Genomic DNA, 23,932 nt, shown 5'->3' with positions numbered 1-23,932 from the left:
ATCGCATGCCCACGACCGATGAGCGCTGCTGACACTTGGTAGAGGATTGGAAACCCAGTGTCGGCGGTTTACTGATGGATCAAGTCAGCGGGTAGAGCCGCCGCCACCGACGCCAAGCCCTACCGAGATTATGGGAGAAGACAAGAGGCGCGCAGGACCACAAACAACGGCCGAAGCCTGGTCAGGCTGGGAATCAGACGCTCATGTGTCCTCGCGTATTGCCCGCGTTGATAAGGCCTCGGCACAGCAATCTACACTGGTAGCGCGGCAAAGCTATGACACGACTACGACTAAAAGCGGTCATGGCGCGAGCGAGAGAGAAGTAGTTGACGCCGCCACGATTCTCGAGTTCCTAGCATGGGGCAGATGCAAGCAAGTCGACTACTTGTCTGCACTCCCCACCTGCTCAGAGGATGTAGCGGCCACCAACATCCGATCATCTGGGACTTCCGAAGCCATGTCAGCATGGCCAAGCCCAGATAGCTACGCAACGTCCAGCAGTCCTCTACTGCATCTTCAGATTCTGCTCCCAGATCGCGAGAAGACGTTCGATTTGGTGAAATATCATGTTGACTGTCTACTATGGTGCCACTGCTCGTTCCACGGCTCAACCTTTCTGCATCAGCTCGAACGCTTCTATAGCGATCACGATGGCCAAGTCGAGGAAGCTGAGATACAGTGGGTTGCTTTACTCTTCGCAGTACTAGCTGCTAGTATCTCTTGTGGCAACCGTAGCGTCGTGGCTGCTTGGGGCTTTAGATCGGCTGAGCAGTCCACGCTATCTCAAAAATGGTTTGAGGCTGCGAGAACCTGTCTCAACGCTGGGCACTACATGACTAACCTCTCCATGGTCTCATGTCAGACGATAGCGACGTTGACTATGTCTGCGCATCTCCTTGGCCACTCGGACGAGCAGGCCATATTGCTTGCTTGCGCAACACGAATCGCCCAAAGTCTCGGCCTACACCGTCTGGACAGTACTCGTGAACGCTCTATTGAAGTGGAGACCGGCCGCCGACTCTGGTGTCAGCTTTGTACCCAAGACTGGTTCGCCATTGCCTTCACGGAGTGTTATTTGATCTCACCACTGCACACGAAGTCAGCAGCGCCATCGCATTGTGATGACGATACGATGCAGCCTGTTGAACCTCACGAGCCCACGATCTCAAGTTACTGTCGGTTCTTGAACTCGATCGCAGAGCTCATGCCGCCTTTGCAGGACGATATCGAAGCGTCTAACACTCTCTTCACCAAGTACGAGAAGGTTCTTGCGGTGGACAAGAGTATGCGCCAGTTAGCGATGCAGACCAGACCTTCGTACTTCGGCAATATACGACCCGACAATGATTGGCCAAGGTACATAACTTGGGCCAGAAGAGCTGCAGCCATCAGTAGTAGCCACAAGATCATTATGATCCACAGGAAGTTTCTCTCTATGAGCTACACCAGTTTGGCATTCGCTTTCACTCGCCGAACATGCATCGCGGCATCGAAAACGATCTTGAAAGAATTCCGGCAAGCTCTGTTGGAAGATGGTCCTGTTCTGTGGATCTATCACGCTTTCGCTGTAGCGGCCGCCATCACTCTAAGTCTGGACATTCTGCACTCGGACTCCCGCGACGCATCATCGGCGGAGCACGAAGAACTCATCATCGAAGCAATTACAAATCTGCGCAATGTCACCAACAGCAAGATTGCGAATCGTGGAGCGGTCTTGCTCGAAAGTCTTGTAAAAACTGTCCAGGCTACTAAAGCTGCCAGGAAACCAGCTTCGAACGAGAAACGGCCGTACTTGCATACCGAGTATGACTCGCCAGTCTCTAAGCGTCACAAGACCGGAGATATAGGTAAGGTGCTGCAGGACCTACAAGACAGCTCTCGAACCACGTGGACCGGGTCGCGATGGCCAGACCCACCAAATAATACCAGCATGCCTCCACTCGATGAGGTGAGTTCCTCGTCTACGATTGCGACATTCACTACTGCCTCACAAACCTGTCCGCAGTCGGTCGTCAATCCGAACAGATCGTATGATGCTGGGACCTTCGCAGAGGTCGAAGGTATTTTTGCGAGTTTGAACGCCAGCTTTGCTGGTACAAAGGGTGACGCATTTGGGACTCTTCTGAACATGTCACACAACTACAGCTATGCGTAGTCGGACCTATACGAGGAATGCGTATTTGTGGTCAGCTATAGACTTCTCGCATGCCCTGAATGGTACACCTGCGGCACACTCCGTAGCAGCGCATGATTAAGCATCAATGGCCCAGAAGAGCTCGCCGAGAGCATTACGGGTCCCATCTACGTCGCTGATAATTGGCTGGTGACCACCCTTGACGACGAAGATTTTTGACCGGCCTCCGAGCAATGGCGCGAGCTCCGTGGCTCGAGCAGGAGGACTGATGGTGTCACCTTCGCCACTGACAAAGACAGCTGGACACATTATCTCCGAGTAATTTGGATCTTTGTGTCTCGGGTTGACCATCGCCTCGCAGACCTGTGCGTAACCTTCTGGATCGCTAGTTGCAACGGCTCGACGTACTTCTTCTCGGTCAGCGTCGGGAGTGTCTGATCCTGGTGGAAAGTTGGTTTGCATGGCAAGTCGAGCAGCGGCATCTATTCCCTGTGTGCGCACTGTACCCGCTAGTGCGTACATGCGATCTTTGACTGCAGGGATGTGCGAGGCTGATCGGCCCACACCAATGAGGCCGAGGCCAGCGACATTGTCGGGTCGACTGGCAGCATAGTGGAGTGCGACAATGGAGCCGAGACTATGTCCAACGATGACGACGGCTTCGGGTTTGTTGGTTGGGCTTGTGTCGCTGCCAGTACTTTGTAGAGATGTGATGAGATCGTCCAAGTCGGAGACATATCCGGCGACCGATAATGGGATACTCGAGTCCTGGAGCTGCGAATTACCAAAACCAAGGAAGTCAACTGCGACGATTTTGTAGCTCGAAAGCGGGAGATGTGGTATCAATGGAACGAATGTGTCGTTCGAGCCGCCGAGCCCATGCAACAGGACAAGCAAGCGCCCTTTTTGTGAGCCACTGAGCTTGTATTGGATCTCGTAGCCCTTCTTGCTTTGATAGTGGCAGGATGTGGCCATCATGTCTAAGAGGTAGCAAAAGAATATGTCTATCCCAACGTCTATCGGGACTTAGTTTTGGAGCGACATATTGTTCGTAGCCCGGCTGTACGACGATACGAGCCTACCATGCCATCGACTGTATCGCCCGAGCGACACAGATGACGGGTAATCTTCAGATTGGATGCAACAGGTTGCCAAGACAACTCGGCCGAACGCGATAAGCACAAATCGTTCACTGTGACTGTCCCGCAGGACGGTCTTGTCAACTGAAGCCTGCAGACACTTGTTGAAGTCGACAGCTTATTAAAAAAGTACGCAGTACTTCTGACTAGGCAGAGTTCCGAAGGCTCAGAGACATTCCAACGCAATCATGGTTTTCACGTCAGCTACCACCTCTATGACCATCAGGCCGGACCTGGTTATACCACTCAAGGCAGCATCTGTAACTGGTACTCTACGACACAGCGATGTGAGCAATGGCAAGGTCATCCCAATCGTCCACAAAGGCGAAAGTAAAGTCGACTTTGGTGCTGAAGTGTACGGAATTGACCTGAACGACTTCTCGGATGCAGACTTTGCTTTGATACATGATGCTCTCCATAAGCACAAGCTGCTGGTCTTCAAGGAGCAACCGGGAATGCTCAAACCTCAGCAACAATACAGATTGACTTCGAGGTGTGTCTAGCCGACGCATAATCATATGCAGTTGCTGACATTCCCAGCTTCGATCCTGACGAGACAATCGGTGGCTTCGCACATGGTACGGATCCATATCTCACCTCGCACAATGGGGTTGACATATATGGCTTGCCAAATCGTCCAGCAATACCAATTCAGCCTCAAGTACATATTCTCGGCCGTGGTGAGGTTCCTACTGATCACTACTCTCTGCCACCTAAGTTCAAGATCAAGGGCATCGACCATGTTGACTTTCATCTGCCTCCGCACATATCGACCGAGGACCGTGAGAATGGGGCCAGCAGATTCTACCAGTGGCACTTTGACGGATCTTTGTACAACATCCCGCCACCGAGGGTAGGCTGCTTACTAGCTGTACGTACTCCGAAGGGGCCAGATGTCACGGTACGGTGGGATGATGGCTCAGGTTCAGAGCTCAAAATCGCACCTGGTGCCACAGCAGTAGTTGCAGGCTCTCGAGCTCTCGAGCTCCTGGACGATGAGCTAAAGAACATTGTGCTATACTCACGCATTGAGTATGCGCCTCATGCTTTCAAGTGGATGTCGACCGCACACTCAACAAGACTGGGTCATCTCATTGAGACGGAGGGTTTGGAGGTCCCACTGGATCGACTACCGGCCTGGGAGCAGAGTAAACTATGCATTTACCCAATGGTTTGGTCGAATCCAGTGACAGGAGAGCAGTCATTGCAAGTACACGGCCAAGGTGCATACAGGCTATACCTCAAAACTGCACCTGATGCCGAGGAAACGATTGTCGACGATCTTCACGAGGTGCGAGCTTTCATGCATCGGCAAGTGTACCTTGGAAATGTAGCACTTTTCTCAACTTGCTAACTGACATTGCAGTGTCATGCGACCAGTACTTTCACCCGAGAACATTTATGCCCACCCTCACCAGGAGCAAGATGTCATCTTGTGGTACAACAGAGCGTTATGGCATAGCATTGTAAGATTTTCCTTCGCGCTTGATATCAATTCATCTAACATTAACCAGACTGAATTTCCCGAAAGCTATGGGCCACGCATCATGCACCAATGCAATGTTGCTGCATCTGATCATCCTTCCGGCTAGGTGACTACTGTTGGACGGTGACAAAGCAAGTAGCATGTCTACAGCAACGTGCACTTCGACTCCTAGATTTCAGTGCTCTTCATGTCAGATCCTCGTTGTTCATGCCGTATACTATTTTTCTTGCTCTCTCTTACTGTCTATCAGCTCTCTGAGCCACAACGCGTATGTGAGAGCACACGGCTGAGCATCGGTGGCAGTCCTCTAAGCAGGGTGTGACACAAGCATCGGTGATACAGGCATCATATTGCGCGATGCTTGACATCAGCTATCGCATCATCTTTGGGCTGGTTGTTTGGCATAGACTAGACTTTGAGGACGCTGGAATGGTAGCACTATGCTCTTCACGAAGCTTTATGTGGGCTGCACAGCTTGTATGATAATAACGACAACATGTTTCTCACCATCGTCAAGCTGTGGCAGCGACGACTCGACTTGATAAGTTGGGCGTTGCTTTACTCTGGTCGTGGCTCTCTGTTGCAGCTTTCGAAGCGGCATAGTACATCTTCATCGCATTTGCTGTGAACTCACCACCAGTAACGAGAGGGTACTTCTTCTTCGGGCCTGTGTTGGGTGTTAGAAGTGTCTTTCTTGGACGTTATTGTCTGTTCGCTTCACTTACCCTGAATCAATGCATCCTTGCGAGGCTGGTTGAAGAAGCTGGCGAACGCATGGTTAGTACTATTGTACCAAAGTTGTCTGCGTTTAGGGCAGCCGTACGCAATTGAGTACCGTTCGCCGAAGTTATCTCCTTTCTCACATGGAGCTTTGACCCTGTGAAAGGTTGACTTGAAGCGGTCGTCAGACCATGACATCAGGAGGTCGCCTATGGAGTGACATAATTAGCATACGATCTATCACTTCTAGGCCCAGGAGTCCATACCAATGTTGCACACGATGTCGGTGCTCGCAGTGAAGTCGACCTTTGTCCAGGCATCGCCGTGGCCAAAGTCGGTCACCACTTCTCTTCCAGGACAGATCTCCAGACCGCTTTGACCTGGACGCTGGAATAGCAGAGTTAGGAAGCCCTGTGGCTGATCAGCCATATGCGCACAATCGTTCGAGAAGGCAACGCCCACCCAGTCAGCGTGTGCACCAGCTCGGTGATACACTTGTCCATCATCAGTCTCCGGAGTGGCAAAGTAATGGAGTAGTCGAAGGGTAGATTGTGAGTTAGGCTTCGAGCTATCGTGCCAGTGCACGAAGAAATTGTCTTGAAATTTGAGTGCGCGAGCGAGGCATACCATCAGCTTCTCGCTAACAGTCTGGACTTGGTACATGAAAGCTAAAGATCGAGATCTGAAACCATATATGTCTTTGTCGTCGATCCAGAGGTCTCTCATGTTCTCGCCGAACTGAAGTTGGTAACTCTCCTTTTGGTCTGCGGCACCAGTACTTGGCCTCACTTGGCTCTTAAACTCGTAGCCAACGTTCTGAGCATTCCATGGAACTGATGTCTTGACCTCCGACGGTAGAGCGAAGAATGATTCCGAGTCGGCAAACATCTGGTCAACATCTGTTGCAGCAATACCATGGTCGACAATGGAGAAGAAGCCCACTTTTTCGGCAGCGTCAGCTATGTCGCTTGCGATGGCATCGATTCTGTTGTCGAAGTCCGCCAGGCTGATTTTGGGGACTGTCCGGTCAACATAGGACTCTTTTGAGGCTGCCATGGTGTTGATTGTATTGGTGAGGTGTCAAATGCTCTATCAGGAATGGAAGAGCTAAATTGACCTTGTTGTGCGTGATTTCGAGTTGCCTGGCGTGTAATGTATATCGCATGTAGCGAGGCCTCAGCATACCGGCGTATAATCACCGATCGTATGGTGACTGGCGAGTAGGTGAAGTTGTGTTCGCTGGTCGCCGGTTGGCCAGATCAATAGCTTATCTCTCGGCCGACAAGTCGTGATGCCAAGATAATCCGATGCGACAACAGTTCACTGCTACTCTATCGACGACAGCTCTGGCATGTTGTCAAGATAGTCGGCATGAACCACGCTGGTTGAATATATCAACATGGAAAGCATGACAACAATGGACAGTCTATCATTGGTAGTCTCTTCGACTTGTAATTCTGTACGCGATAATAAACGCAGCCATTATGTCTCCTTCAGCGCTCACACCTCACCCGGGCTTCGACGTGCAGGAGTTCACCAAGGACACCAAGGAGCAATTCAATGTGGGTGTCGTGCCCTATGATGACGTCCAAAGTCCATATCTGATAAGATGGATTAGTTTGGAGCAGCAATCACTGGCCTTAACATCAACACCATTTCCGGTACGTGTCACTCAGAGAAGTGATGAGATGTGTTCGAGCTTGACGAGTCATCGCAGATGCGGACGTGCAGCATCTCAAAGATGCGATTTGGACTCACAAGGTCGTCATCGTCAAGGGTCAGAAAGACCTTGCGCCTAAGAAGCAGTGGGAACTTGTAAAGAAATTCGACCCAGAGGCTCCGCACGTCCATAGTCATGGCGATATCAAGACCTTCCAGGCAAAGGGCGGTATGCTCTCAAAGAAGCGTGAAGTAGTGGGCATTCCAGGCGCCGAGAACGTTCGCCTGATCGGTAAAGGATACCAAGGAGCGGATTCCTATGGCATCAAGGACATGACTGTCACTGGCCTCTCGCACGACTTTCACGCTAAGGATCTGCCGGATGACGAGTTTCAGGCTGGCCACACTCGCTTCCAGAGATGGCATATTGATGCTCCGTTATACGATCGAGAACCTGCATGGTTCACCACACTCCGCTGTGTGAAGAAACCTAGCGGGGACGATGTCACTGTTGCTTGGGACGACGGTACAGCGTATAGCATGCAATGTCCTCCCGGCCTGACAGCTTTCTTCAGTACAAGCCAGCTGTATAGCATGCTCACCCCAGAAGAGCAGCAGATTGCTGACCACAGTTGGTGAGTTTCCGGCTTGGTTGTCAAACGTTAGAGCTCGCTGGTGTACTAATCTGAGCGCAGGGCTGAGTACTGGCCGCATCCATACATGGCCATCGAGCACTGCAAAGGTAATGCGAATGGTTTGGGGCTTGTCAACCAAGGCAAAGAGCACACACTCGAGGAGCTCGGCGAGTACAATGAGAGCAAGATCAAGAGAGTAAGTTTGACCCACCTAAGTGCCAACCAGGAGTTATGCTTACACAGCATTTTAGTACCCTCTAGTTTGGGTCAATCCAGTCACTGGCGAAAAGGCCTTCCAGGTACACGGAATAACAGTCCGCAAGCTCTTCCTTCGATCCAGTCAAGACCAAGTACCGCGAGTCCTGGAGGATCTCGCAGAGATTCGAAAATTCATTTCAGACATTCAGCTGCGTGTCCTCAAACCACAATACATCTGCATGCCACGAGTAGAGGAGGGCGATATAGTGATGTGGGACAATTATGGAGTCTTCCACACGGCCATAGACTATCCACTTGAGGGCCATGGCCCAAGGACGATGCATCAGGCGAATATTGGTGCGAGTAGAGGGCCTGTTGGCCCACATCCCATTCCTGTAGCTTAGATTTCAAGGTACGGAAACTTAAACGATTTACCTCATGTCTTTCTGATCGTTCGAGCAGTGTCTATGTCGATGAATCTGCAGAGTTCGTAGGACGTCCACCCTCTCTATGTCGCCCGAATGGATCCACGCTGCTCGGATCGACGATGATGAACTCATCAACCAGAGCCAGAGCCTAATCCAGTATGACAGTCCACTGGCAGCCGCCTGCATATCAAGAGCTCGCCGTAGCTGGTCAAATGTTGGGGAGCCAAGACCGGTCACTGCATCCCATCCGGTTGTTACTGGGTAACCAGGAGTGGCCGGAAGTCTGCACTCGCTCAGCCAGTTACAGCTACCATTATTGAAGCCACCACCAGTAATGTCGTGAAGACCATTTTTATTTAGACCATACAGCCAAGGGTTCGGGAAGCCTAATGGTGGACGACCCTGGCTTGCCTCGTAGTCGTTCAATAACGTAACGATGGCAGCGCATAATGGAGTAGAAGCGCTTGTGCCGCCGACGCCAAATGTAAGACCTAAGTAGACTACCGGAAAGTTGGTGCTGAACGCGCTGATGTCCGGCATCCCTCTCCCCGAAGCCTTGAAACCTGAGTACTGCGAGTAGGTGGAAGGTACTGAGTTCTTGGCATACGCCGATACAGCTTCATCTTGGTACGCGGGTCTGGGAAACAGATTCGAGAAGCCGCCACCAGAAGCCGTGGATGAGAACTTGTTGATGAGATCGGAGATTGTCTGTTGCGTCGCTGCCGTCTCTGCGGCCATGTTGGTCGTGCCATCCACGCTCGTCACCCATGGACAACTAGCGGGAAACTCGGGCTCAAACACTATAGAGTGCTTTCCAGTTGGCTGGTCGCCTTGTGGACCATTGTCGCCCGAGCTGAAAAGTAGAGAGACACCTCGACTGCCAATATCGCGCATCATGTTGCAAACACTCCGTGCATATGCAGGATCGACCATATCATTGGGCGTGGTTTCGGAGAATGAGACCACACTTGGCACGGTCTCGTTGGTTAACAGGTCTTGGAGAAAGCTGACGTAAGGATCGTAGACTTGTCCTGGAGTTGGGCCAAAGACGCCACCCAGATTGTACAGGACTCCCTGAGCGGGCCAAGCAAGACCAAAAGCTGTCTGAGTGTCAAGATGAGTCTCGAAAGCTCCCGTGATGCCGGGACTGCCATCCTTTGGGTCGCCTGTGCCGACCACTCTGATTTGAGGATTGGCAGCGGCGGCAGGTGGATTGTACGTCCGTAGAAACTTGTCCATGTCAGCTTTCCGGTATGATGCTGCCTCGGTTGCATAGATGGCAAAAGTCGTCCGATTCGGCTGAGCGGTATATGTGATGTTATAGACCTGACGGATACAATTCGGGCTGGTGTAGTCCGAGGAGCCACAGTTTACCCGCTGCTGTAGATTGCTGACTTTGAGCGCTTCTGGTGATTTGAACGGGAAATTGCGTACGAATGGAAAGGCAGTGATAGGCGTCACAAATTCAATGTGCTTATTAAGTGGCTCAGGGAGAGTGTAGGACGTCGTCCATACCGTACTTCGCTCTCCATTGGTATAGATATGATAAGTGGCGTTGAGCAGCGATTCTGCTTCGCCGATGGTTGTCGAAACTTGGAAAGTGTTGCTCCGTATCACCTTGGCATCCAGACCAGCAGATTGAAGCCATACCGACACGTCGTCCAGTTGTGCAACGTCTGGTCGAAGGAGCGTCTGTATTTCGCGAGCACCCTGATGTTGGCGATACCGGGCATGGCTCGGATCAGATACTTGCGAGGCAATGTCGTCTAAATATCATGTCTCTTGGTGGCCCGCAGAATGATGTGGAGGCGTGTAGGTGTCAATGAATCCGCACGATGCTGTCGCTGCCATGGCGAGCTTGATGCAGCGCAGATACTGCTGAGGTTAAGTACAAATAGTAGAACAAGCCAGAGCATGTTAGCCGTGATCAGAGGCGAATGTTTAGGATATGTTCAGAGATCCTCTCCGCCTCGCAATATCTCAGAGAGATGACCAGATCTGCCATCGTTCTTGCTGGAGGCCTCAAATATGTTGGCCGTGCCTGGTAGTAACACGAAAACCACGCCTCTTCATCACGATCAGTGGTCTGCTCGTGAGCCAGCGAGCGGAAGGGTTGCTCCGCAGCGTTTCGATTGGCCTTCAAGATGGCGAATTGCCTCCACAACTCCCATCTCGAATAGTTGAGCAGCAACTCCATGTCGCGTCTATGGCAGCAGCCATATTGCATCCGAATCAAGAGACTTCGGGGAAACCTAAGCATTCTTTAGACAGGATAGACTATATACGCAAATACAGAAGTCCAAGGCAGGCATCTCCACTGCTCCTTAATAACGGCTCTAGCAGCATGCTCCCCGACTTTCGCTTCGGGATGCTGCTTTGACCGGCCCGGCAATAATAGAGTCCAAGACCTCACATCAAACGTCGACGGCGTCAAAAACAGAGGTGATGTTGTTCCCGCTTCATGATGGACAAACAGCTCTACGGTCTAGTCTCGATGACAAGTGCGGGGTCACGACCAAACAACGGACATGTATATAAAGAGTACGGTACAATAGAGAAAAACCAATATCCACGGAGCTATCCAGTATCACCACCGCAAAAATGTCATCAGAACTAGCAGAGACCTACGACCACACCGGCGCACCGGTAAAACACGGCCGCATCCGCGTCAATGGAATCCGCATGCATTATATCACTGCAGGCAGCGGTCCCCCTCTGCTGCTGCTCCACGGAACCCCAAAGAACAGTTTCTACTGGTACAAAGTCTTCCCACTCCTAACACAGCACTTCACCGTGGTGGCACCCGATCTGAGAGGATTTGGCTATACAGACAAGCCCCCGGCGACAGATGGCTATGACAGTAAAACACAGGTCGATGATCTCGAGTCCCTGATGACACAGCTGGGCCATGAGAAGTTCTATCTGCATGGGGAAGATCGGGGTGCGGATTATGCTTATGCTGTGGCGGGTTACTTGAGGGAGCGGGTGATCAGGTTGAGTTTTTGTGAGATGTTGCTTTCTGGCTTGGGACTGGAAGAGAGTTCTTTCTGGACGCCGGAGAATGTCACAGCGCAGTATCGGCAGGAGGGTGTTTGGTGTTGGGTAAGTAGAACTCCTAACCAATCATCAACCAGACGACGATGCCAGTGGCGATAGCGAGCTGACATCTCTGATAGCATCTCGGTTTCTTCTACATCCCTCACATCCCCGAGATGCTAATTCAAGGCCACGAACGCGAATTCTGGGAAATGTTCATGAAACAAGAATGCTACAATCCGTCCAGCATCTCACCTCTAGCTCTAAACCACTGGATCGACTGCGTAAAGCAGCCCGGCTGCCTGCGGGGGATCCTGGAAACTTATCGCTCTGGTTTCGTGAACGGAGAGCAGAATCGCGAGTTGGCGAAGAAGAAGTTGACGATTCCAGTGATGACGATCGGGGCTCCCGAGTTCTTTGGTCCTAAGGTGAAGGAATGTGCAGAGTTGTTTGCGGAGAAGGTTGAGCGGAACGAGTTGTTTGAGGAGTGTGGACATTCGCTTGCGCTTGAGCAGCCGGAACGGTTGGTGATGTGTCTAAAGGAATTCTTTCTGGGGTCAAAGGCGTAAAGCTGCGAAGAGTGACTACGCATGTCGACATCTGTAACAGTAACTCTAGGTCGTCCCTTTTTGATAGTATACCAGTAGTGGACCGTTCTTGACCTGTTCGAGATAGGGGGAAAGCCGTATCATATCTGATGGTGGTGCCGTAGAAGATGTGGGTATATGTGTGTGAGTAGTGGTGTTCAAGCATCTAGTACATCTCAGACGACCCATATATACACGTTGAAGAAGCCAGCCTTCTGCATGAGCTTCAATCGCCACTCGTCTTCAGTTCTATGCGCTCAATACCATGTCTTCTTGCCGAGAACCATGCGGCACATCATGTACATGCATGCTAAGCTCATGGTTAGTGAATCTCGTCCAGGCTCAATATGCGAGACATAGAATACGCACCGCTTGTTGTGCTGAAGAGAAGGGCATAGTATGGGTAGAGCATGATCTTGGCGCGTGGGCCCTATGTATGCCACCGTTAGCATGTTGTCGCTCCTTGCCTATGTTCTCCGCCGCCCAGCTGTCGAATGCAACTGCGCTCCACCTGCTCCTGCCAGTCCGTCTCTGCATACCTTCTGCCATTGTCGAAGACCGTCTGCGTGGTTCTGGTGGACTCGCTGCCAGTGTGGGACATTATTGGCGCGGTTGAGGCCGGGGAATGTGATGCTACATATGATGTTAGACCGGTCACCCTGAATCGCTGTTGTAATTCCTGACACACCGTCGAGCAAGTGTGGCACGCATGATTGCGGGATTGAGAAGTCGTCGGAGTGGGGAGAGGTGCAATAGTCGATACCGCCCAAGGGAGGATGTCTCGAGGTCAATGTCGAAGCTGGAGCTGTTCGCTGCGGCAAAGTCCGGAGAAGAGGCTTGGCATTAATGCTGTATTGTGAGAGTGCGCATCCACCTTTCTTCCATTACCGTTATTCTACACTGTACATACTACAGAGCGCATGCAATGGCGCCAGATAGAGGAGTCTGGCTGATCGGCGCACTGCAATGCGCGCACTCCTCCACCGATGGCTAATGAGACCAAATACCTCGCGCCCGCCTCGACACCTATTCGCAGCCAATGGCGCCAGGATTGGGCACTACCCAATTCGCCGCCATGTCGCCCCCGTTGCGCGATATGAGCACAGCCGCGATGACACTTCAGCGGTTGAGAACGATGAGGCCAAGGGACCACCCATTCGCCGAGTAATGAGCAACACGAGTCAAGATGTCGACGATCTGCTTGGGACGAGTGTCCGAGAATACAACATGCGTGCTTCCACAGCTTCTGGTGTTCTTTCGGTCGACCAAGGTGCCGATATCAAGGGATCGTTCGCCGAGCTGACACATCAGGCTGATGTGGACAACGACAGCAAAGTGGGCAAGCTACTGGTAGATCGACCCGAGCATCGCCACAACTACAAGCTTTGGGTAGAGCTGATGCTTTTCAAACGTCGAATCGCTGGAAACCAGGGGGTGGTCGAAGTATGGAACGGCATGAGGCGGCGAAGGGTCGACCTGCCAACCGAGGGGGAGGAAGCACAATTGATTTGGGAGGAGTGCATCCGCGTGACTTGCGCAGATGATCTCACTCAGCATCAGAATTCATGCAAAGTGCGGAAAGAGATCATAAACCATGCAGTGGGCTTAAAGGAGAGGACTGGCAAGAGCTACGGGCCACTATACCGATCGTTGGTCGGCAAGCTGCTGACCACTCCAGACGCCCTCGCCGGCGACGCGCATGAGCAGCTGTCACAACATGGTCTTGGGTTCCGCCCGGGTGAGATAAAGCATCTGGTGACGAACGTCCTGGAGAATCCATTTCCGTACATAGCACTCCTTGCCTTCAAGCGCATCTACATCAGTAGCAATGAACGCGACCTCTACGACTCTGCCATGCCCCTGGTCTTGGAAGTGCGCGGTGCGGAGCATGCGCTGTTGTGGCATCGCATGTTCCTTGCGGCTGGCGATGTACCTTCAGATGCTATCCTCGCGATGCCCCAAATTCGACAGCTTTTTGAGCTGGATAAGGATGCAGCATTACCTGCTCGCCTGAGGCATAGGAAGTATCGCCAAGCGGCGCATCACGCTATTGAAGAGCGTGCGAAACTACGCGAGCATATTCCGCTCACTCGAGAGGCGATGTCCGGCCTCGTCGGTGACGTGCATGGGATCAAACCCAAAGAGATCAGCGATTCGTTCGTCGCAAAGATGTTTGCCACGAGTGCGTTTTCGCTCAACCTTGTTGTGAGAGGTCTCAGCTTCTTCTCAATTCAAGAGCTTGGCCCGCTTGCGGTACGTGAGGTGGCAGTCCGAGCCGGCTCTGCGATCTCGTTTCGCAACGTCTTGGCGGACCTCAAGTCCCTGAACGTCACATTAGCTGATACCGCATACTGCCGCCTTGTGACCAAGATCGCGGGAGATGGTCAAACGGAACTCTTCAAGGCGCTTCTGGCCAGCGATCAGCATCCTGAATCTTACGACGACACCACGACGCAGGAAGCTTTGCTCAGTGAGTACCTAGAGCAGGAGCTTTGGGCCAATGTCAATGTGACTATGACGAGCCTCTCACTCTCTGGCGTCCCTCTCGAGCGCCGTGCGATCAACGTGCTAGTACAGTACTACCTACGAAACCGCATATGGTCTCTAGTAAGCAGCACGATCCAGAAGATGCAGTCCGAGCAGATCGCGCCGACGGCACGGACTCTAATCTACCTCTTTCGCTATATGCTACCCGAACGACATCCCGGTAACGCACCGAAGAGGCAACACCCTGACGGCAAGCCGCCCTTCGATAGCCTAGAGTTCGTGACTACTGTGTGCATGTACTCGCAAGACGCACGAGCCAACGTGCCACGCTACTACTGGGTGGAGCTGCTCAAACGGTATGGTCTGACGTATCGCTGGGAAGGGCTGGAGAAGTTGTGCTTGTGGCTTAGTAGTCATGGGTCTATGCAGAGTCAGCGACTGAATGTTCGATTTGGGGGTAGGAGAGTCGTCTTGAAACGACCTCAATTGCTAATCAACGAGGTCTTCACGCGGCAGATGCAGCAAGCAATCTTCGTGTGGGGTTTCAATTCTGCTGCTTTGCGGCACCAGCTTAGCATGTCACCTCCGCGGGCAACGGGAGCACAGGTCGCGACTTGGACTGAAAAAGTAGTGCACCACCCATGGACTCAAGGACTCCGCTTGCTACAACAAATGAAGCATTGTCAAATCTTAATCAACGACCACAATCTTCAGCGAGCGCTCGTAAACCGAATGTGGATCCTCTTCGGCCCCGGCAATTCCTCCCAACGCTTCAACGAGTTCGCAAGACGGGAGAACATTTTACAGCTATCCGACTACATACGCCAGGCGCGCGAAGCCTACGACATCGATCTCGCTCCACAAGTGCGTCCCGAGGACTTGACGGATACTTCACGGCATCAAGCCCGACTTAAGCTGGCTTTCTTCGGTCCTCATCGGCAGGGTTCGGCAGATACTCGTGCTCGTCGCCAGAACTGGACGGATGTTACAGCGTGGACGAGAGACCTAATTGACGGGAAGGCGATGCAGACTCGCGCGTGGAACGTGCCTCAGAGGAGGAGACAGTGGTATCATAGCAATTATCGCGTTGTGAGACCCAGCTCTGTCGAGACCGAACTTCATGGACCCCTCACCCTTCCACCCCATCATCAGCAGGAGGTGGGTCAACAGCATCAACTGCCCTTTGCTCCGCCATCGAATTCGCATCCGCTACCCAGTCGTCAAGGTACTCCGGAACGGCCTTGACTTGGTTATAGTCCGACTCTACGGGCGCGCCGAGAACCGTGTACGTAGGAACTACACCCGTCCACGTCCTGCCCACTAGTTCGCGATCCTGGGAGTCTGCGCGATCGTCTGATGGGCCACCCGTGCGGACTTTGGCTGACGCAGTCTCGATGGTCATTTTGAGGATCGCAGTACTGGTCAGCTCGGCCTTGGTGGGAGCAGAACGGCTGTTTTCCCATCTTTCTGGTACGGAGTTGTTGGTGATGAGTTCAAGCGCGAACAGGATCTCCTCGGGGCTCGTCACCAAGGATCCATGGCCGAAGCAGACAGCGGAGCGGTAGTTACAGCTGTTGTGAAATGGAGCCAGGGCGAGGACGTAGCCGTCGATATGCGTAGCCGCAACACACATTGGGAGCTCCTGGGTACCGCCTTCGGTCAACTTGAACAGGCGGGCAACGCTGGAGCCGTGGAGGTAGAGAGATGCGATGTCGTCTGTGGAATATCGGGCAATGGCTCCTAGCATGGGAAGGATTGTCGGAAATTGTGGCTCGTTGTGTATGGCGGGGGCATTGAAGGAGACGTGTAAAATTGAGCAGGTATTGACGATGTTGTGGACTAGGCCGGTGTCGTAGTGGGCTGTAAGGTGTGGTATTAGCTATCGTGTAGAATATACTGTGCATACGATATGAGAGATGTACTCACTCCTCTTTGCTAATCTCACGCCTTTACTTCGCTCATCAGGCTTGTATGCTGCCGAGGGTGCCATCTTGAGTTTCTATCCCAGTGGCGCTCGTGTGTGGTTAAGCTGTGGCTGCGAGTCGATACAAACCTTGGGCATTGGTTTTCGATACGACGAAGTTATATTGAGAGTGGTCTTGGCTACACCAGACTCATATATGACTCTTGATCACTTGAGTTGCGCCCTGTACAAGATAATGCATGAAAATAACATGTGGAGCTCTTTTTCAATGGCGTAGCACGTCGCGTGTACCTTCCATATATGGATGTGTCTCGGGAACAGAGGTAGCTGTACTAGTTATTGCTATCACAAGCCTCAGTACACACTGGCTCGAATATGATAGTCGTAGGAATAGTAGATGTCTGAACATTTGGGCTCGAAGATCAGTGGGTCACGTGATAACGTGCATCCCGCGCGATGGTCCGTGCTATGAACATCACCTTCGAGCGCGTGTATATTATCCTAAGACGTATTTTTTATCTCACAGTTCGCGACAACCCATGATCACACGACTGATTGATTGTTGCGGCCAGTGAGATCCATCTAGTGGTCAAAACTCTGGTCCCAGTGATGGCGGAAAGCGCTAGAGCTCTACCGTCTCCAGTAGATAGTGCTAGTCCATGAGCTAACAATGTTACACCAGGACGAGCAGAGTTCGCAGATGCGTCCGCCAAGTTGGACAGGATTATAGCGGCACACGCGAGGCCGGCCTCTGGAGCAGAAGCATGTTCAGGCGAAGTAGTCCAAGAAGTCCGACACGTAACAGAGATCATCAAGCAGCTCTCGGCAGCTGTCAAGCCTTTGGCCGGCGAACATAATGGGCAGCAGTCAGCAGCTGGACCGCCAGCAGCACGACTTCCTCGGCAGACCACTAGGCCGAGCCCGGATCACCGACCACTACATGCACTGTGGCGACAGTTTCTGCAAGACAAGCGGGTTGAGAAGTGTCTGAAGAGTATCTCCGAGACTGATTGCCCACTCGCGAACCTAGAAAGGTGTGTAAGAGTCATACCACATCACTCCGGACGGCTGACTTTGCGCAGTTTGGAGGAAGCTCTGAAGACCGTGATGCAGGAGCCAAACAATGTCATTCAGCTTGGTAACATGCTGTTGAATGAGGTCAAAGGCGACAAGATAACACAAAACGATGCCACGACGTTCTTCAGGCGAGTGGCCAGCTTCGATGCCGATTGGCTTGACATCAAAGACGATGACCTTATGATCTGCTGGGAATCGATCCATCGAAGCGAAGAACGGCCATGGCTGAAGAACTTGAATGCGACTGCGACCCGCAAGTTCGATGATGTGATGTGAAGAAGCTGGTCAAAGACCTACGTGTTGTTTTTTGTTCTCTGCATGCCGATGAACTGCTCGAAACTTTCTTTGATAAGTTCGTCCGCCTAAGTCGCTCTTCCCACGTTGCGATATTCGAAATCATACTGATGCCCTGCCTGTCGGACATCGTACGGAGCATGCCAGCCCTCCACGTTGCGGAAAATGACCCTCAGTACGGTATCATGGCCTCGAAAATCCTGCAAGAGCTCCTCGGCCGATGGGCGCAGTACGAGCCATTACCGCCCACACGTCTACTGCGAGAATGCGGCTGCGGGTGCGTAAACTGTGAGGAGCTCGACGAATTCCTGATGGACAATGGCAAGCGGGTACTGTCGTATCGAGAGAAGTCTGCGATAAGAGACCATATCTATTGCAGACTGCATAGTCAGGACGATTTGGTAGAAAGAACCATCCTACGGAATGGGTCTCCGCATACATTGACCATTTCGAAGATCAATGGCGAGTTCGAACAATATAAGTGGAATTACAGGCGAAAGCAAGCAAAGAAGTGGATTAAGGACCTGGGCAATAAGGAATGTCTCCGAGACTTGTTAGATCTCATGTACGACGAAATTATGGACTTTACCGCATTTCGGGTCAAGACCAGGACGACACAGCCACGGTCGGACGATACTATCATGCTGGCTCGCATCAAGGATTGGCTGAAGACGCACTACGAGCCCAGCATTGATCATGTGACCAGCAGATCTAACATCAAGCAGGCATTCAGGAACACCCTCAGGGTTTTCGATGATGTGTTCAAGGCACCGAGCTCGAGTGTGTTCTTTGGGTTGCTGGACAGGGTCTTCCCATCCGCACAGGTACATCATGGCAAGTACAAGCAACACTACTCTGTGGTGGTTGGCATCAAACCGAGACAGAAGCCTTTGGAGGTTCGCCCTAGCTATCCCTGGAAAACCCCTGAGACGAGAGACTTACCGGATGCTCGCGTCACTGTGGCGAGTCCTGCGACCCGGCCGCAGCCCTCGCGGGAAGAAGCTGGCGAGCGAAGTCTACAGGCTTCTGCACAGCTCAATGCTCCTTCCACCAACATCGTACGGAATCCCGCTGCTGCAATCCGACCAGATGCATCGTCGAAGGATACAGCACGTGATCTAACGTCACTATCAAACTCAGCATTACAGCACCTCAACGAATCAGAACGCACGGCCCGATGGCTCCGACAGCACTTCGTCCGACACCAGGCCTGTCTCGAGCTGAAAGCAGATATTTGGGCCGATTACACACATTCCTTCCCACCTTCGCCCGACTATGCACCTCCCGTGACGGAGCTGAGCTTCCAATCGATCCTGGTGACGACTTTCTGGCGGAAAGGCGAGGGATATCCGCGGCATGATGAGCGCGCTGTGTATGGTATCAGATCAAAGGCGGGGAGGGAGAGTCAGCAGGTGGCTAGGACGCCGTTGCGGACTATTGTGAACCCTCCTGCGTTAGGGCAGCCTGAAAGAGCGACAGAAGGGAAGAGGAAAGCTGGAGTTGAGCCATTGACACCGAGGTCGAAGCGGAGACGTGCTACTGCTGTTGTTGATCTTTCTGCTTCACCGTGAGCGTCGGATGTGCTGAAACTTCCTCATGGAATAGACAAATGGATGGTCTCGGTTTTCTGCGTATTCCCTCACAACATTTCGATCTGTATGATCGCCTTTCTTGTTTATAGTGTAGTATAGTAAATCAAGAAATCATGGTAGATATCGGCACGGTGCCAGCCCACAGGTTGACCTGGATAGACTGTCCCGGGGAGTCTTCCGCCATGTGGTGTCCTGGGGTCATTAGGGTCTCGTTCGCACGACCTACGATATTGGCGTCAGGCACGCCCAAACAACCTGCCGTCAGAGTCTCGATCGATCTCTCGCTAGATCTTGTACGTTTTGTGCCTTCCTAATTCTTGCTTTTTGGAACACGTTTCAGACTTGTGGCAACACAAGCCCTATCACGTGTCCTTCGGCGGGGCAATTTCAAAACAGCCGAGAAGTGGCTTTGGTCCCACGAATCACAGGTCTTTGACCTCGCGGGCCCGACGTCAGAGCAAGGAGAGTGGGCGGGCAGCATGCGAAGGGATGGCTAGCTGGGGCACAGCAGCTGAATGGAAGATGCACGATGGCGCAGCCTGCATCATTCCACTCCCTCACATATGCACCTCCGAAGGGAAGGGTAGGTCGTTGACAAAGTCAATTTCTGGTATCTTGACTCGAGACCAGATATTGAACGCGTGGAGGAGGATTAGCAATATTGCCATTGTTCCATTTCAGCCCAACATACTGTGACGTAAGGCTGCCTCTGTCTTTGGGCATCCACACCAAGTGATCAGCGGGAACGGACCAGGATTACCTCGAACTTTCAGTCACCGGTCGAGTCGCCCAGCTGTGATAAGGCCGCCCGAGCAACGAAAGACTGAGACGACTTCTACAGCCCGAAACAGGCGCGACAGAAAGCAACGGGTATACCGCGCTCAGCACCGATCATCTTCACGACTCCACTACTGCGAAAGTGTGCCCAAGCGTGCGAGCATGAGCAGGCATCACCCGGTATCGTCAGGCATCGACTAGGTAAGCCAAAGCCCACCTCGAGTCTTTTGACACTTCTGCCCGTAAGCGAGGCGAAGAAGTCCGGTCGGCGAAAAACTAGAGGCAAAAGTAGGAGCTGCGTGTATAGATTCGTCAGGCCTAGGATACCGTACAGGCTGCGATGAGCTGCAGTTGAGAAAATTGCTTGCGCCCGCTTCGCTGTGGGTGGGCGAACAGGTTACACAGCAGCTGCTCACACGGCCAGCCAGTCTGAAGCAAAGTGACTAACACGACGCAATGCAGACCACAACCGCCCATTACCAGCGGCCGCGCGCCCATACGCTGTTCGCGGCGAAACCAGCCACATTGACGATACAACCCAAACTCGCCAATATGTCCTATCACCGCCAACTCTCGCCTGGTTCGCGCCGTCTCCAGAACCCCGGGCGAGCCTCTGACAGCTTCACCACCGATCCATTCTACACACAGAACAGACACAATTCGTATACGTCGCCGAGATCGAGCGGCGTCATCCCACTTTCCAGCGAGACCTATGTCACTGAGCAGCCGAGAAGCGCGAGAGAGCCACCTCGAGGAGGAGTGTATGGTGGAGATTATGGAGCTGGTAGACCCCGACGCTCTTCGCTCGTGGATACTCAACGAGGATCCGCGCCTGCTGTTACGCAGTTGCCTAGCAGGAGCAAACCGACTGTTGTGCATGATGCTGCACGGCCAAGCAGCCCGCTGAAGGGCGGTCGCGACCGTGACTATTACGTCACTCCTGGTGTGTCCAAGGAGCCAAGGAAGATAGAACATAAGAAGATCTACTCTGTGAACACGGACGGCAACGCGAATCTGGTGGCGCATATCGATGCACCTGCCGCGGAAAGACACCATAGGCGGAGGGAAAGTGGCACTGAGCGTACTGGTGGCTATCTGACCACGACGACCGACCGCGAGCGAGGACGAAAGGACTATCACGCGACTGGTCGCAGCAGAGCAGGTGACGGCAATATCGAAGACCGTGACGCTTTCTCTTATACCGATCCTGCCGGCATGTACGCCAATACTGAGCCCAGGTGGCGTGACAATTCAATCCGACCGAGAAGGAACAGCATGGATCGAGGTTCGAGTCGCGATAACAGACCGGCGAATGTGATGGTTGACCCTGTTTACAACGACCCTCGCTCCTCTGGGCGAGAGCTACCTGGACCGCCACCGAGTATGCGAGGCTGGGAGTCGGTCAATAAGATGGGCCGCTCGAACACAGTCCGCGATACCAACAGCCGTGGCATTGCACAGTCGCCTTCTCGAGGACGGTTCCCTGATGCTTATGCCGAAACTCGTGATCCGTATAACGCACCACCTCCAAGACCTAGCTCAAGGGACGGCAGGTCTACGGCTGCCAATGTTGATCGACCTAGCGACCGTGGAGGATATGAGTATGAACGCGAGCGTGAGACACGACACGAACGTAGGAACAGCGTCACTAGGCGGCCAGACACGAGTACAACCAGGAGAGGCTTCGGCATAAGAGCCGACAGTCGTGACCGCTATGCCCGAGATGATCGTGGCAGCGACGAGAGCATCAAGGAACGTGATCGTCAGCCATACCGCGATTCTGGATATGCTGAACCTCATCGACGAGACACTGCTCCCGAGATACCTTACCATGAGGAACGCCGACTGGAGCAGGAGAAGAAGGATCGGGAACTAGCTCGCCAGCAGCAGGAGGATCGTGAGAGGCAGTATGAGCGTGAGAAGCGACGAGATGATGATCGTGGCCATGATCGCGACTATGACCGCGAACGAAAGGATCGTGATCGTGAGTACGAGCGTGAAACCGACCGCGAGCGGGAGAGACAACGCATGATGGAGCGTGCGCCTGAGCGCGAGCCAGAGCGTGAGAGGGAGAGACATCATCATCGTCGTGAGTCCGTGGACAGGAGCGGTCGTGATCGTGACCATCGTAAGGAGAATGGCGAGGCCTCGTCAACGGGACTGTCACAAGCTGCTACAGGCGGCTTGGCGGGCGCTGCTGCTGCGTTTGGTCTTGGTAAGATGCTTAAGAAAGACAAGGATGAGGATCGTGACAAGGATCGTGATCGAGAGCGTGATGAGAAGCGGGAGCGGGATCGTGCTGAGAGGGAGCGTGAGAAGGAGCGTGAGAAGGAAGCAGAACGCAAACGCTACGAGGAGCCACCTCGCCGCGAAGACCGCGAGCGACGGAATCGTGGTGCTGATGCTGTTTCCCGCAGCGAAGATAGTGCACCCTTCGACCGTGAGCCTAGGGACGATCGACCGCGTGAAGCTGATCGCGGTCTTGGCTTTGCCTTCGAGCGACAACCCGAGCCACCAAAAAGTGCAGCCGCGCCACCAGTCGAAAGGCCACGAGAGCGCGAACCCCGCGTGCCTGAACCAGTGCGAGAACGAGACCTCGAGCGAGATCATGAAGACAGGCACTCTGATCCACCACAAGCTGCACTTGACCCAGAAGAGGACTATCGACGCCGAATGGAGCAAGTGCAGCGTGAAATGGGGCGAGTACCGGTTGACGAACGAGGCGGCTCCGACTCTGACCCCGATCGTGAGCGGAGGCGACGAGAACGTGAACAGAGACAACGTGAGAAAGAGGAGCGCGACTTACGGGAGCCTAAGCTGGACGCTGGTATTGGTCTCACAGCCATGAACGACCAGCCGCCACCTCCCGCACTTCGACGAAGCTTCGAGGACACTGCTTCCGAAGCCACGGCAGCTTCTTCCCAACAGCATGGCTTGCGTCGCAAGCCGAGCATTCTCGACGACTCGATGAGTGCCGAGCCGGCCCAGATCATCGATAACAGCTTGAGCGACCGCAGAGAAAATCGTGTCCGGATCGTTGATCCACCGACCGAAGAAGAATCCAGACGACCAAAAGGTATCCTCAAGCAGCCAACGCAGAAATTCCCAGAATATCCCGCACAGGCACGTGAGGGCGCGCTGCCGCTGAAAGAAGTGAGTACTACCCCCCCTTCCCATCCCATCACACTCCCCTTCAAAACCCGGTCATCAGACTCGAAAACTATTCCGCAATGCTGACCCTTCCGTGTGAAAAACAGACAAGTGTCAAGGGCATCCCACCCGGTGCTCGCTGGACGAAAATCGATCGCCGACTCGTGAACCCGGAGGCGCTGGAGGAGGCTAAGGAGCGGTTCGAGGAGAGGTTGGATTGCGTGATTGTGTTGCGGGTGCTTACGAAGGAGGAGATTCAGAAGTTGGCGGATCGGACGCGGGAGTTGAGAGGTAGGTTGCACACTTTTCTTATGGGTCATGGTTTTGAAGTTGTGGGCGATGCTGGGCATGAGCAGAGGTTGTCGCCTGAGCACTCGCTGGGGCACGATCACGCGCGTCAGGCACATTCGTCTGCGGAGTAGTACTCTCAAGACAATGTCGCCGGCCGCGCCACTGCAGCTGCGGCTTTCGGACGACGATGGCATCAGCGTCCGCGCCCCTCACACCAGAACTGCACATCGACTCTGGGCTTTCCCCGGCACTAGATCTCTGACCTCTTTTCTTTCCTACGTCTACTTCGAACAAGCGCAGAATCACTGACACATCATC

At 53.1% G+C, this 23,932-nt stretch overlaps 13 protein-coding genes across 13 annotated transcripts; 8 read left to right on the top strand and 5 right to left on the bottom strand.

The window, feature by feature from the left end:
* Nucleotides 1–130: 130 nt before the first annotated feature.
* LTS14_004610 (uncharacterized protein) lies at nucleotides 131–2,155 on the top strand (the record flags this gene model as incomplete). Its single annotated transcript, XM_064837311.1, has 1 exon — nucleotides 131–2,155. One exon carries the CDS (start codon nucleotides 131–133, stop codon nucleotides 2,153–2,155), a length of 2,025 nt encoding a protein of 674 aa, XP_064695270.1.
* A 96-nt stretch (nucleotides 2,156–2,251) lies between these two features.
* LTS14_004609 (uncharacterized protein) lies at nucleotides 2,252–3,109 on the bottom strand (the record flags this gene model as incomplete). The annotated part of the gene is made up of 1 exon (XM_064837310.1): nucleotides 2,252–3,109. One exon carries the CDS (start codon nucleotides 3,107–3,109, stop codon nucleotides 2,252–2,254), a length of 858 nt encoding a protein of 285 aa, XP_064695269.1.
* Nucleotides 3,110–3,461: 352 nt separating this feature from the next.
* Nucleotides 3,462–4,865, top strand: LTS14_004608 (uncharacterized protein; the record flags this gene model as incomplete). The annotated part of the gene is made up of 4 exons (XM_064837309.1): nucleotides 3,462–3,766; nucleotides 3,814–4,590; nucleotides 4,640–4,739; nucleotides 4,788–4,865. The coding sequence occupies 4 exons, from the start codon at nucleotides 3,462–3,464 to the stop codon at nucleotides 4,863–4,865; spliced, it is 1,260 nt and encodes a 419-aa protein (XP_064695268.1).
* Nucleotides 4,866–5,271: 406 nt separating this feature from the next.
* LTS14_004607 (uncharacterized protein) lies at nucleotides 5,272–6,535 on the bottom strand (the record flags this gene model as incomplete). Its single annotated transcript, XM_064837308.1, has 3 exons — nucleotides 5,272–5,426; nucleotides 5,485–5,688; nucleotides 5,746–6,535. 3 exons carry the CDS (start codon nucleotides 6,533–6,535, stop codon nucleotides 5,272–5,274), a joined length of 1,149 nt encoding a protein of 382 aa, XP_064695267.1.
* A 428-nt stretch (nucleotides 6,536–6,963) lies between these two features.
* LTS14_004606 (uncharacterized protein) lies at nucleotides 6,964–8,375 on the top strand (the record flags this gene model as incomplete). The annotated part of the gene is made up of 5 exons (XM_064837307.1): nucleotides 6,964–7,041; nucleotides 7,098–7,140; nucleotides 7,197–7,773; nucleotides 7,834–7,969; nucleotides 8,025–8,375. 5 exons carry the CDS (start codon nucleotides 6,964–6,966, stop codon nucleotides 8,373–8,375), a joined length of 1,185 nt encoding a protein of 394 aa, XP_064695266.1.
* A 27-nt stretch (nucleotides 8,376–8,402) lies between these two features.
* LTS14_004605 (uncharacterized protein) lies at nucleotides 8,403–10,132 on the bottom strand (the record flags this gene model as incomplete). Its single annotated transcript, XM_064837306.1, is given in 2 exon segments — nucleotides 8,403–10,091; nucleotides 10,109–10,132. The coding sequence occupies 2 exon segments, from the start codon at nucleotides 10,130–10,132 to the stop codon at nucleotides 8,403–8,405; spliced, it is 1,713 nt and encodes a 570-aa protein (XP_064695265.1).
* Nucleotides 10,133–11,000: 868 nt separating this feature from the next.
* LTS14_004604 (uncharacterized protein) lies at nucleotides 11,001–12,004 on the top strand (the record flags this gene model as incomplete). Its single annotated transcript, XM_064837305.1, has 2 exons — nucleotides 11,001–11,501; nucleotides 11,576–12,004. 2 exons carry the CDS (start codon nucleotides 11,001–11,003, stop codon nucleotides 12,002–12,004), a joined length of 930 nt encoding a protein of 309 aa, XP_064695264.1.
* A 275-nt stretch (nucleotides 12,005–12,279) lies between these two features.
* On the bottom strand, nucleotides 12,280–12,733 carry LTS14_004603 (uncharacterized protein; the record flags this gene model as incomplete). Its single annotated transcript, XM_064837304.1, has 4 exons — nucleotides 12,280–12,332; nucleotides 12,392–12,452; nucleotides 12,562–12,655; nucleotides 12,711–12,733. 4 exons carry the CDS (start codon nucleotides 12,731–12,733, stop codon nucleotides 12,280–12,282), a joined length of 231 nt encoding a protein of 76 aa, XP_064695263.1.
* A 255-nt stretch (nucleotides 12,734–12,988) lies between these two features.
* LTS14_004602 (uncharacterized protein) lies at nucleotides 12,989–15,602 on the top strand (the record flags this gene model as incomplete). Its single annotated transcript, XM_064837303.1, has 2 exons — nucleotides 12,989–15,501; nucleotides 15,563–15,602. The coding sequence occupies 2 exons, from the start codon at nucleotides 12,989–12,991 to the stop codon at nucleotides 15,600–15,602; spliced, it is 2,553 nt and encodes an 850-aa protein (XP_064695262.1).
* A 36-nt stretch (nucleotides 15,603–15,638) lies between these two features.
* Nucleotides 15,639–16,499, bottom strand: LTS14_004601 (uncharacterized protein; the record flags this gene model as incomplete). Its single annotated transcript, XM_064837302.1, has 2 exons — nucleotides 15,639–16,369; nucleotides 16,436–16,499. 2 exons carry the CDS (start codon nucleotides 16,497–16,499, stop codon nucleotides 15,639–15,641), a joined length of 795 nt encoding a protein of 264 aa, XP_064695261.1.
* Nucleotides 16,500–16,889: 390 nt separating this feature from the next.
* On the top strand, nucleotides 16,890–17,786 carry LTS14_004600 (uncharacterized protein; the record flags this gene model as incomplete). The annotated part of the gene is made up of 3 exons (XM_064837301.1): nucleotides 16,890–16,941; nucleotides 17,116–17,467; nucleotides 17,516–17,786. 3 exons carry the CDS (start codon nucleotides 16,890–16,892, stop codon nucleotides 17,784–17,786), a joined length of 675 nt encoding a protein of 224 aa, XP_064695260.1.
* Nucleotides 17,787–17,944: 158 nt separating this feature from the next.
* On the top strand, nucleotides 17,945–19,375 carry LTS14_004599 (uncharacterized protein; the record flags this gene model as incomplete). The annotated part of the gene is made up of 1 exon (XM_064837300.1): nucleotides 17,945–19,375. One exon carries the CDS (start codon nucleotides 17,945–17,947, stop codon nucleotides 19,373–19,375), a length of 1,431 nt encoding a protein of 476 aa, XP_064695259.1.
* Nucleotides 19,376–20,629: 1,254 nt separating this feature from the next.
* Nucleotides 20,630–23,745, top strand: LTS14_004598 (uncharacterized protein; the record flags this gene model as incomplete). Its single annotated transcript, XM_064837299.1, has 2 exons — nucleotides 20,630–23,326; nucleotides 23,431–23,745. 2 exons carry the CDS (start codon nucleotides 20,630–20,632, stop codon nucleotides 23,743–23,745), a joined length of 3,012 nt encoding a protein of 1,003 aa, XP_064695258.1.
* Nucleotides 23,746–23,932: the final 187 nt, after the last annotated feature.

This window comes from Recurvomyces mirabilis (genome assembly GCF_035927965.1).
Source record: "Recurvomyces mirabilis strain CCFEE 5264 chromosome Unknown scaffold_10, whole genome shotgun sequence".
In the NCBI taxonomy this organism is placed as follows: domain Eukaryota; kingdom Fungi; phylum Ascomycota; class Dothideomycetes; order Mycosphaerellales; family Teratosphaeriaceae; genus Recurvomyces; species Recurvomyces mirabilis.
This window is presented reverse-complemented; position numbering and strand designations above follow the sequence as displayed.